At 42.2% G+C, this 13,356-nt stretch overlaps 1 protein-coding gene across 1 annotated transcript in view; it reads right to left on the reverse strand.

Annotated features, from left to right (window-relative positions):
* LOC139926102 (neuronal membrane glycoprotein M6-b-like) overlaps positions 1-11,021 on the reverse strand; it is a 28,274-nt gene extending 17,253 nt beyond the window's left edge. Inside the window, exon 1 of the mRNA XM_071917692.2 lies at positions 10,941-11,021. Coding sequence (XP_071773793.1) covers positions 10,941-11,010 — 70 coding nt within the window. The 5' untranslated portion in view covers positions 11,011-11,021. The remainder of the gene's footprint in view (positions 1-10,940) is intronic.
* Between the last annotated feature and the right edge of the window lie 2,335 nt (positions 11,022-13,356).

A 13,356-nucleotide genomic window follows, 5' to 3' on the forward strand; every position in this document is an offset into this window, starting at 1 on the left:
TTTTTGGAATAAACAGCACTTTCAGCAGTACTTAAAACCAATCTCCCAAACTAAAACAGCTATAATAACTATAACTATAACAACAGTAACTATATTACACACCTTCTGTACTGTACATGTATGCATTCCAGCATCTTGCTCAAGGACACTTCAATAGGGATGGACGCATTGGCTATTGCTGGACAATTACAGGACAGTTTTCTCGACCCCACCAGGCCGTCCCATCACTTATATGCATTTACAGTATTTTCTAATCCTGAATATGTGTATCCTACCCACCCTGCAACCTAAAAACCTTCGAAAGACTCTAATCTCCTAGTCCGATTAAACTATGAAGGTGCTGGTCCTGATGGTAGCCATGAAATTCCACTCCCATTTACTGCAAAATTGTGTTTTTTTGACGCGTAATCCAACAGCTGACAACACTAAGTCTGGTAAATGGAAGTTAATGACCGACCTGGGTCAAAGTGTATTTTAAGTCGTTTTCACAACAGCTTGCACATGCCAGCCTGTGGCGGCACATGGATGGAGTTTTATTCATTTTTGGACTCTTCAGTGTGTTTCACAGAAGCAAAGTGGGGAAAAAGTGGGGACAAAAGGAGGCTAAGAAAGTAAGGGATTGACCAAAATGACAGAGAGAAACCTGTAATGTGCGGTAGGATGTTTGGGGTGCAGAAGACTTCAAGAAAGTTTGCAAAACCTGGTACATCTTCAAGGAATCCTATAACTTGGGGTGCTATATCATATAATCTGATACAAGGAGGCTCTCTTCGTTTCCTTTTGGTTATTTCGCAAAATCAAGCGAGCTCAATTAATCGCAGAATATCAGAGGAGCTTTAACTGACATCAAACATGAAAGGATCTAAACCAAGATGGCAGCAAGTCCACTGACCTCCTACACTCTCTTCTCTTCAGCGTCAAAACTCTCTTCATCATCATCAGCCCTCTCTCATCCCCCTCCCTGCTCCCTAAATCTTCTCTTATTCAAAAGCATCATGGCCGCGCGATCACCTGTCCTGCGCCGCGATCGGCCGACTCGGCGGAGCGCAAGGAACGCTTTTAGTCGCCGAGTCCTGTTCCACCAAAATGTAAAATGGCCCCTCTGGCCAGGAGTACCGTGCCGTCTAAGGCTCAGCGGTTACGCAACCAACTTGGCTAATGTCACTTTCCCTGAGATGTCAAAGAAGTCGGCGGCCCTCCCATGGCCCCTTTGCCTCCACTCCCCTCTCTCTGATGCGATTATGGAGATTCACTTTCCATTGGCCTCAGGGGCAGGGCGTACATTTTGTGTGTGTGTGTGTGTGTGTGTGTGTGTGTGTGTGTGTGTGTGTGGTTGGATGGTGCGGGGGTCTAAATGAGCGTGGACTCTCGAATATGATTTACTGTGGAGAGTCTCATTTACTGTAGCACAAAAGCACTTTATGTGTAGGCTGACTAAAATGTGGAATATAAATGTAGTCCAAATTACACGGTTAGGTGTTTATTGTGATTATTCAGCAAAGATGAGGGAAGCAGAGTAAACCACAGCTTAAACTGCAATGAAGGTATGAAAAGGGGAACAATTTCTTAGAGAGTTCTGTGCTAGATAGCAAAAAGATTTGATATAATTCACCATTTTTTCTCGGGCTGTTGATCTTTCATTAGCAATTCAGTGTTTCATATTCATTCAGCAGTGGAGAGCCACCCCCAACGAAAAAGCCAAGCATAAAATTGGCTAATGTTTACAATTACATCTTCTATCATCATAAATTATCCAGATAAGAACAGTTTCATCGCTTTAACCTGCACTTGAACCAAAACCGGGACCAGAACAAAGACAGACCTGAAACCCAAAACCAAAGTGACCCGCGACCACCAGTGTAACAAAACATTACAGGCGGAGCAATTTATTGATGTCAGTCATGGCTAATGATGACGAGCGCTAATCGGCATCAGGCAGTTTATGGGATATGGATGAGAGGAGCAGATTGGGCATCAGTGGGTGATGGAGGAAGGCCAGAGGAGGTTGGCATCGCTCAGGAACAAGGCCTGCTGCGCCAACCTGCCACTCGCTGCTATTCATATACCCACTGTAGACTAATGTAGACGCACAGTGCAAACACAGGGGCAGTGATGGGGGTAATGCATTACTCTGTGTCTGTGTCTCTGAGTACTCTGATTACTAACTAGTAACTTAACATGTTTTCAATTCTTGCAATGCATTATCAGTTACTTATAAAAACTAGAATGCCGTCACTATTATTTTCCTTCCATATGGTTTTATTTTTGTTTGCGTTAAGTAGAAAAATTGAAAGTCCTGCTGCAGTCTATGTATGCTTGATCTACATGAGATTGGCTTACTGTTTTAAAAACAGGATGATCGCGCAGTAGATGTCATTTCAACGTCACGTCTCTGCTTTAGCTCTCATATGGCCCAGAATCTTTTTGTGGCTAAGTATAGACCAAGCAGTAAATACATTATTACATATTTAAACAATGCATAAACAGCTGTAAATATCAAGCATATGCACCAGAGCAGTCCATTATATGTAGACTACAAGATAATGTTTTATTTCTGTCATATATCCTGGAAGACGTAGTCTAAGACGTCTATTAAACTTTCAATTTTGAACCCTATGTGGCCTCATTTTAGCTTAGATGTCTATAACCATTTAGACCAGTGATTCTCAACCTTTTTCATATCAAGGACCCCTGATTTAGTACACATTACGACCACGGACCCCCATTTGATGAGATTTTGTCTCTTGTCCCAAATCTGAGAATATTTTTATTGTTAGATATGATTTTTCCAGAATTCCATGAGTATCTGTATTGTAGATAGAGAGATAACAGTGAAACTATGGTCCAAATAGTAATTCTTCTACATTCTCTAATGGTGTTTCTTGTAAATGAAATAATGGTTAAGTTTAACACTTCATCACTTTGCTGGGGACCCCCTTGAATCCTCTCAAGGACCCCTGGTGGTCCCCGGACCCCACGTTGAGAACCACTGATTTAGACGATAATTTAGACCATTTTAAACGGCCAAACAACATAAAATTGCTCAGTGGGGTGGCAGCAAAAGCCACATTGCTACAGCATGTTTTGAAATGGGTAACGCAAAAGTACTCTAACATGCTCTCTTTCAATAAGGACTAACAGTTACTTTTCAAGGTAAGTAACAACGCAAAGTAACCAATTACTTTTAAAAGGGATTTTCCCCAGCACTGCATACATGCAGTGCAGGCAATGACACGCATATTGCCTGCCTTGTGATCATGCAAATAGAGGAAGCGCTTTTAAATGTAAATGTGAGCGCAGTGTGAGGAATGAGAGAGCTGAATATGAAGACACAATAGCGCACCACATGGTCTCGCCCACACATGTGCGCACAAAAATAGAGCTTTTCCTTCAGCGCAACCATTGCACCGACACAGACATTCCCCTGAACGGCTCCTGGTCATTGACACGTAAACAAATACAAGCGCACACACTGACACATACACACACACACACACACACACAAACGCCCACACACACACACACGTATCCAGATGGAGGCTGACAGCATGCTTTGGGCAAACGGCTTCAAATGAGGAACACATGAGCCTCTCCCTGTGTGACGGCTTTCACATGCTCTCGCAACCTCATACACCTTCGGGGCGAGAGGAGAATAGGCGAGGGGTGTGTGTGTGTGTGTGTGTGTGTGTGAAAGACAGATAACCAGCAAGAGAGGTAGAGAGAGAGGAAAAGAGACATAGAAGAAAGGGAAGGGAAGGAAAGAGAAAGAGGCATGTTAGGTGTAAGGATGGAAGGCATAAGCTCTTCAAGTAGAAGATGGATAGGAATAAAAGCTAATCTATTCGAGTGTGTGTGTGTGTGTGTGTTAGAAAGAGAAGCAGCTGCATAATTATAGTCCGCCCCAGTGGAAAATGTCCCCTGAAGAATCGGCTACTATTACAGTCAGCCTTCCCACTGGTGGAGAAATTTCTAGAATTTCGTGGAAATTTGGGAGGTGTAGTTTGCGTGCCAGCTCTAAAAGTCAGTCTGTCTCATCGTTTAGCAAGTTGAACGTTTTGAAACGTACGTGTCAGCCATAGAAAATGATGCCTAGCGTGGTTAAGAATGGTTTAGCCAGGGAAAAGATGCGAGCTGTTGCTTTTTCTCCAGCTTACTGCCTCAAACAGAGATTAGGTCTGTTAGCTGTGTTAGCTTAGCATAGAACTACGGTTATTCACTTCTTCAGTTTTTACTGCTAAATCGAATTGCCAATAATGCTGATATTGTATAACATAACTATTTTATCAGTGGTTTTCAGTAAAGCATACTAATACAGTATTATTCATGTTGGTTAGCAGTCTTTTACCGAATGTTCTGTTCGTGGAGTTTGCTAGCTGTAGCTAGCATGGAGAAACCAGAGGCAGAGAGGAAGCATTTTGGCTCTAACATCAAATACCTAAACAGGTAAAAAGGCCTTATCAGAGCATGCTCTATTAAGGCCTGTTTACCTCTTTACCTAGGCTGAAACGTTAGCATGTTTGTTGACATGGCCAAAATAAAGTGGTGAAATTCAGATTAGTCAACTTCATCCTGATGATCTGTGTGCTACCTGTTTACCTTTGGGATGTTGGAACTATATGACTTTGGTCTAGCACCACAAACAAATACTGGGTAGGCGCATCTTTCAATTGATCTAGGAAGTATTTTGGTATTCTTTTGTGCCATTAGCTGTGCTAAAGTAGTAAATGATGAACATTACCAGTTTTTGCACTCTACTAAACTGAATAATAAGTGGCTTTCTGCTAACTTACAATCTTTAAAGTCCGTTTAGAGGAAGCTGGATGCCATTTGTGTGTGTTGGAGTGCATTGCATTGCCCTGTAAAGTGGATTACAGCACAGAATAACATTAAACATAGGCAACATGGGCAAGAAAATCCATTTACTATTGAACCAGAATAGCCAAGCCACCACTAGGCACACCTAGTCTTGTTTTAAATTCACTGTCCACTTTTCCACAGCAAAGCCATGTAGCATTTCCCACGACCAGAGGTAACGTAGCGTAACTAAAATGAAGAAAAACTTCCAGTAATAAATAATCAGACCCACATGAGTGCTTGATCCTGAATTGTTATGCCACATTTCACTCCTTTGTTGTCATAATTATTCCTCCTTCATTGTTTTTGTTCTCGACATCCAAGAGCACCTGCGGATACCTGAAGCCCTCACTATCTTTTTTAAAAGTATTGTTTAGCCTATTTGAAACAACAAGTGAAAAGAGTCACACATCTTTTGTTTTGGAGAAAAACTGCAGTAATGAGTTCACCTAGTTTGGTAAAATCCTTCCACTTCTCTGAGCTGAAAAGCAGCACAAATGTTCTAGAAAGAAATTTAAATCTTACATCACCACTCTTGGAAATGAAAAGTCGTGGAATTTGATCTTATAGGCCCAGGTTGGGGATCCTGCACAAAAACCCTAATCTCAGTTCCAACAAGGAGAATAGTCCAAACCACAGGAGTAACTATGATAACCAAACTGCCCCTGCCTTCTCCCCTCTCCCTCTCTGTCCCACCTCATCACCCAACTGATGCCCATCAAACAACATTGCTCCACAGGTGTCGGCCTTCAGAGGCGAGGCCACAACCTGGACTCAGCTGGTTTGTATTACCGGTGCTTTTGTTTTGCCTGACACTCGGATGACTTTGAACTTCCCCAGCCTGCCTGCAAAATTTGTCCCACATGGTATCTTCCTGGTTTAGGCGATTTCCTCTTTCTGCAGCATCACTGCTGCTCAGTGTAGGATTCGGTAATGTCTTTTGGACCAATAAAACCTATGAAATTATGCAGAAATGTTGTAATAAGCAAAGATGGGGTCGTCAATGGGAAATAATCATAAGAGGGACAGCGTCACACCATGGCAATGTGCAAATATAACAAAGATTAGGACGTAGATGCATATGAATGGTAATCAGACCTCAAGTTTAGAAGGATATTACGAAAAAAAAGTCAATTTTCTAACCCTCTTTCCAGCTACTGCAGAAAGTAAGTGACGAATTGGAAACTAGCCTTTTTTTTAAAACTGTGACTAGGCTGAACTTTCCTTTCCTCCTCTCCTGTGAATCTACAACAACTCACTGCCTAAATCCACAGACGAATGCAACGTACAGCAATGCACTCCAATGGCATTACAATGTTTCGGAGCCATGTTACTGGTCAAAATGGGAAGTAAAAGGTGGCAATTACAAATCGATCTCCAGCTCTACCTCCTGTCAATCCAAACAGTCGGAAACGCAGTGAGAAAAAACTTAAAAGGTGATTAAGAGGAGATATGTTTCTGGGTGTTGAGTGTTCAGAGGCAGCGAGTGCGACCGCTCTGCCCCATCCGCGCAGAAAATTCGACAAAAACCGTCGCCTCTCCAGACGATGATGTAATCTCTCACGGTTCTGATCTGAACATCATACCCAAGGACGGCGAGCCAGCGCTGTGTTATGTAAGAGTGGGCACACACACACACACACACACACAGGGGAGGAAGGCGTGTGTGAACAGGCCAGTCATTTCAAACAAAGGATTGATTTAGATCGATAGATAGATAGATAGATAGATAGATAGATAGATAGACAGATAGATAGATAGATAGATTCCAGAGAGCCAGTGCAACTTTAAATACACCCACGACTGCTCAAAAATGCTCAAAGCAGCTTTACACAGGCCATTGAAAGCACATTAGAAGTAAAAATGTATAAAAAAATGTCTGCAGTTCACCTGGGAAATGCTCGCTATCTCTGATCAAAATATCTCAGAGACTAATGAAATCAAACATAATTGTACCTCAGATGGCATACGAGGGGTTGGTGTCTCTTTATCTGAGTCCTGAGCACAGTGCACGTCTATAGACGTACAGATTAGAGATTATACCAAGCAATCAGGCAAAAAGATCAATCTGTATCCCCCCCCCCACTCCTCTAGGATTATAAACCCGGCCTGTGTTCTGGGTTCTGTGTTCATTTTCCAGTTTATAATTGCTCTTGGCTCAATGTCATGCAGAGACACCGGAGAGAGACGCTCCTCTCTGTGAGCATCCGCAATCAAGAACGCGGGCTCTCTGTTTAGCATAATTAAGGTGCAGCCGCTACTAATGAACGCGGTCTTTACTGCAAAAGTGTGAACACGTGTCCTGTGATGTCGGTGCATGCTGGGAGAGAGCGCGCCGGTGCCCGCAGAGCAATATGTTGGAAATACGGCCGCGCTAGATTAAAGCCTAAAATTAGAGGCCCTAAAAGTGGTCTTGTGTAGCTCAATGGGGCTCAATTCCCATTACGGCCGCCTATGCTAGAACTGTACGCACCCATGGTACTGTAAAGTGCTTTGGATGAAATTGGCTACCAAATGGCACAGGTTCTGTTATGTAAAACATTTTAGAACTGAGATTTTTCCGATTTGTTAAGGCTAAGCTGGGAGAAATACAGTCATAGCATTCAGACGACAGGGCAGATGTTTGGAAATTGTCATTATATTGAGCTTAGAGGTTCTGGGTAAGTCAGTGTTAGTAAAACTCAGGGTTGCTGAGCAGACTTGGACATACTTGTCAGATGAAAGGTAGAAAACGTCTCTTTTGTAGCTTCAAATTTCAGGGTTCTAGTTTTCATAAAGTGGCCCCTGAGGGTGACAATGCTTTGACGTGGCACTCAGTCCCCAAGAGACAATTGTTCTCTGGTCTGTTGAGTGCAAAAAGTTTGAGTGTTACTGGGTTACTGATCACTGGAAAAAAACACCACCTTTGCCAGCCAGCACTTTGCACATTCCCTTACAGTACCGGATTAGATGGGAGGCATGCTCGGAAACTGAGCTCGGAAAATACCAGAGGATTCTCTGATGGTTTGTTTTGCTTCGAATGCTTCTGATTGTGTCGTGCATTTAGGAATAATTCTTTTTTACACCCAGTATTTTTCCCCAAACCCATACGCTATAGTCAAAAGTTTTAGACACACGCATTTTTCTTTATTTTTTTTACTATTTTTCACATTTTAGAATAACAGTAAAGACATCAAAACTATGAAATAACACAATTGGAATTATGCAGTGACCAAAAAAGTGTTAAACAAATCAAAACTATCTTATCTTTTAGATTCTTTAAAGTAGCCGCCCTTTGCCTTGATGGAAAGGCAAAGGCTTTGGAAAGAAATTCATACATAGGCATCAACTTCACTGTTTATATTTGTCTAAGAAACACATTTCAAGCATTTAAGCATAAACCTTTAGATCAAAATGGCTTTAAGATAATGAAAAACATTCAATCAGGTGTGTCCAAACTTTTGACTGGTAGTGTGTACACATCTGCTTTAAAAGGGAAACGTGTCGTACCAAAGCAAAAGAAGCAGCAGTGGCACACACAGACCCAAGCCTCTTATATGGCTGCTCTTGCCTTCTTGCCCCCACTGTAAATCTTTAGCATCTTAATGGATGCTATAAGCTGATGGTCACATTCCAGATGTCAAAGGCACACACAAGTGATTGCACCGACAAATAGGCCATCCTCAAATCCAATCTATTTCAGTAGGCTGGTGTGGGTGGACTCAGTTGTGCAACATCACACCTGGAACACAGCAGTCCAGGCTGCAGAAGTTGAAGTGGGTAAAAAACGCCAGGACTCGCCACGGTAAATTGACTGGTGTAAAATAAAATAGTGATAATGGAGTTCAAAGGGTTAATTGCTACATCTAAAAATGCCTGCTCTCTCAACTATCCTGATTCAAACAGGCTCGCCCACTCTGTCCATTTAAATTCTATGGCTTGGGCTCTCATTGGACACTGGCCGATGCGTAGCAGCGTGCCTCAGGAGAGGATGATGTAATGTCTTTTTAAAACATCACCGTTGAGGGACACCCCACTCTTCTGCACCTTACGTCACATCTCCGGGAAAAAAAAACTCTTCCATATAGACTGTGACCTAGCGGCAGGGTCCAACTGATGCAGGAAGAATTAGTAAATGATGTCGCGATTTTAAAGAGAAATTGTAAAGAAAGGTGTAAAATAGGCCTGACATGAGGTTAAAATGAGTTTCATCCCAAAATATCCACTATTATAAAAATGACAGCTTCTCAACAGTTGCAGCAGCACAACTAACTACAATCCATAATTGAATATTACTGAAGCTATTAGCAGAATTGTAACCGCTTTGCTTCCAAAATAGCAACATTTTGGAGGACAGAGTCATGGCGTTTGGTAACACTGAGTAATTAATTCCAGGTAATAATCACTTGAAAAATTAATCTGTAGTGTTCTGAAACAAAACCCTTCGTTTTAGCACATTGGCACAAGCGAAACTGATGGCAAAACTGCATGACAGGAAGAGAAAAAAAAAGAAAAAAGGCAGGGGAAGCACTGTAATTAGGACATTGCTGTGAGGAGAGTGTGTGTAAAGCCCCTTAGGCCCATTAGCTCTGACTTGGTTTCAAATGTGTGTATCCTGCTCTCTGTAGCCAACAGGACCAAAAGGCGTCATGCCAGATCTGCTGCAGCACTGATTCACTGATGTAGTTGTATATATAAAAGGTGGGTGAACTTTGACTTCCAGTAAAAGACTACATTTTCAGGAAAAAACATCTGTATATCTCTTGTACCAGACTGACACAACTTACCATGACGTACACTATGAACTTACACATCATAAAGATTTATATCCCACCTAAAATGTGGGTACACAGTGTTTAGGTGGGTTTATCCTCCACTACATCCCTGCTTATATGTAGGTAACCTAACATGTTGGCCATGATAAACAGCCTATAATCACAGCAGGGCCAACAGTGTCATCTCCAACCTGGTAAAGGTGCGATTTTACTACCGAGCCACAATAAAAACAAATCAGGTACATGCATTCTGTATGGGTGTTAAGTCCTCACCGCCCACCTATGATTCACAAAGACACACCTACACTTTTCCAATACACAGATTCAATATGATTATTGAAATGGCAAAAGTTTGGTATAATCTGGATATACTATAAATAATTAAATGTAATCATGGTGAATGGCATACAAAAGAAACACCACTGGTTTTTTCATTTCTTTTGTATATTGAGGCACATGAAACCAGGCATTTATGGGTTTGATAAAGAATTGTGGTGTTTTTTTATTAGAAATCCTTAAACTCAGGCTGTGGGATTTATAGGGCGCTCATTTCAGAGCAACATCACCTTATTATTCCAATTAGAGCATCTATTGCAAAGCCAAAATTCAGCGTGTGCACCCTGATTACGTTATAATAATAGGACTGGGTGGTGGGGAATGACTGATGGACATAATAGCCATCCCTCTGCGTCAAGTGTTTCCACTGTTGATCCTTTCTTTCTTTTTTTGCAGGAACCTTGAATCACTGCGGTCACACAAAACACACACAGGCTTCCTATTGCAACACCCTCGACTAATCGAGCGGATAGATCAGACAGCAGGCAGATAATAATCGAAGCGGCTTGTCTTTCTCTGCGGCGAGATATCACGGAATGCAACAATGGATCCCCACATACAGGCTATATAGTCATTTATCTAACGCTCATTAGGTAGACATAGGGTGATGATGGTGCAGCAAAGCAAAAACAAATTGGGATTAATCTGCTCCATAAAACAGACCGTGCACCTTCCCCAACCCGACAACCCACCCACCCCGTTATATCTCCCTCCCGTCCAAACCCCTCCAAACGCGTAAAATGAACGCATAAAACATAAAATAACGCCTATGGATATGGGAATAATCTCGGTCGGCGGTGGCACCGGAGAGGTGTTTATTGCTTTCCAAAACAAAAAAAAAGGTGAGGGGCCAGTCTGAGCCGCCGAGAAAACGGCGCTATTGTGTCGCGCGCCGAGAAGCCATTGCAACTAGGTTAAACCGCTCAGCCTGGCGCACACGCTAATATCTCCAAACATTTAAAAAAAAATGTAATGTCAGCGGTGGGTTTTGCGTACCTTTGCTCTCCTGCCCCTCTTCTTGAGTCTCCTCCGCGTTGGACTCCATGGCCGGCTTTGTCCCATCCATTATGGTTTTTGGTAAATAGTCTCCTTGTGGTACTTGTACCTATCTGGATGCTGTATCCTGGTGACTTGGTGCTCTCTCTCTCTCTCTCTCTCTCTCTCTCTCTCTCTCTCTCTCTCTCTCTCTCTCTCTCTCTCTCTCTCTCTCTCTCGCCTCGCCTCGCACACACCCTCTCTCTCTCTCTCTCTCTCTCTCTCTCTCCCTCTCCCTCTCTCTCTCTCTCTCTCTCTCTCCCCTGTCAAAAGCTTAGCACTCTCTTTCTCTATATTAACAATCCCGTTTCAAGATGCAGAGGCGCTGTCAGATTGGATTTATTTTTGCACATGCAGATTAGCGGCCCCCCAAACGATGCCAGATAACGCGCTCTGGCCCCTACGTCACTTACAATCCCACTTTGGCTGTGGATGAAACCGTGTTTTTTTTTGTTTTAAATGTCCTACTTGATAATGCTGGATTGTGGTAATAGAGCCTCTCCCTTTATCCACCTGATCCATACTAAATTTCATTTTATTTCATCAGTCTGTCTTCCTCTCTCTCGGTTTTGCAGGTGAAACTGGGTTATGATTTTTTTTTCTCCTTTAATCACAGTGAGTCAGAGGCTACTGTATAAGGACAAAATGTGCAGTAGATGTAAATATGCAAACTCATGAGTACACCACCATGCATGAATAGGCCCACACACACACACACACACACACATACATACACAACACACACACATACACACACACACCGCCCCCTCTCCATCTGGTGGCTTGAAAGAAAGAGGGAGGGAGGAAGAAAGAGAGAGAGGAGGAGGGGGGGCAGAGAGCAAAAAAAAAGAGAAGAAGAAGATGATCTACTGTGCTAAGAGAGTGTAAGTGAGCGGAAGGAGGGCAGTGGATAAAAGTGAGAGTCTGGGATGGATGGAGGGAGAGAGAGGGAAAGGACCAATCTTGGTTTTTACTTTTTCTCTGCGTGGCTATGGAAATCGAACAAGTGACAATTTAACCCAGAGAGTCTAAACATTAACTCTGCAGTATGCCAGTGTTTGTATAAGTCCACACACCTATCAGAGTTAATTTAACACTTTTACATAGATTTAAATAGCGGCTCCAGAGCCATATCAGCTCTTTTAATGGACAAACCACTGTTCAACTCCAAATAACTGCCACTGAAAAATCAACACTTATTAACACTAGAAAATGTGGTATGTATGATGACTTTAAAAGCACATTAAGTGTAAATATAATCGTCCAGGATGTCAAAACAAAGTCAAATGTTATTATTCCTACTGGAATCCAGAAAGTAGGCAAAAAACACACAGAAGAAAGCCTGGTGTCCTATGAATTTTTAGTGTGTGTGTGTGTGTTTATGTGTATGTCCATAATTAATATCACTATCCTACTGTTTGTGTGAGTGTATGTCCATTATTACTACTATTATTCTGGAAAAGTACACTTATTATACTTCTATTATTTTAACATCACTTTGCTTCTGAAACAAGCTTTCCTTAAAAATCCCAGTAGTTTCTAATCATGGCAAAAAATTATTTCAACTTTGATCGGATCTTAACCAATCAGAGCCTCGTACTTTACTGTATGTATGGACAATAGTCATGCTTTACTGAAGTGGGGGCCTGGGCCAACTCTTTGTCTCTTTTGGAGGATGCTGATTGGCCGAGGGTAGACTCCCGCCGTCCAATGAGAAAGCAAATGAGGCGAGACCCCTGAATTCATAAAAAATGTTTAAAAGTGGGTGTGGCTGGCAAACAGGAGGGAGGGAAGGAGGGGGTTGGTTCCTCCATTCACCTCATTTTCTAATAATAAACATCCTGAAACAATGGGACGCCATCTGTCCTGAATCCTCTTTAATCAGGTTTTAATTCGGGCACACGTGGCCCTGATGCAGACCTGAATCGAGCGAGACAAAGCTCAGCCCACACAACTGTCCAGGAAATCCCCTCCAGACTGCAGACAGAGGTAACAACACCTAATGTTTTGATCCTATACAGAAACACCCACACAGCAGCCCAGTAATGGCTAACATGACATATGCATGTATTTACCCAGAGGCTGAAATGAACGCCCACCAAGCGCCACACGCTCGTAAGATTAAATCAATCAGTGTCACCCATCTCATCGGCTGGTACATTTTTGAGACGATAACATTTGAATGCATCAGTTTTATTGAGTTCTGTTGCTCTTCATGATTAATTACAAACTTGATCCATTGCCTATGTAAGTGAGCATGTTTTAATTTAACACAGCACTTGATTCTATACATGAAACGTCATTGAAAACAGGTTATAAACAGTTATATTTTTTAGTTTTTTAGTTTAGTGTACTTGGCAGGGGAGTCAAAAAGTTA

Source organism: Centroberyx gerrardi, chromosome 21, assembly GCF_048128805.1.
Source record: "Centroberyx gerrardi isolate f3 chromosome 21, fCenGer3.hap1.cur.20231027, whole genome shotgun sequence".
In the NCBI taxonomy this organism is placed as follows: domain Eukaryota; kingdom Metazoa; phylum Chordata; class Actinopteri; order Beryciformes; family Berycidae; genus Centroberyx; species Centroberyx gerrardi.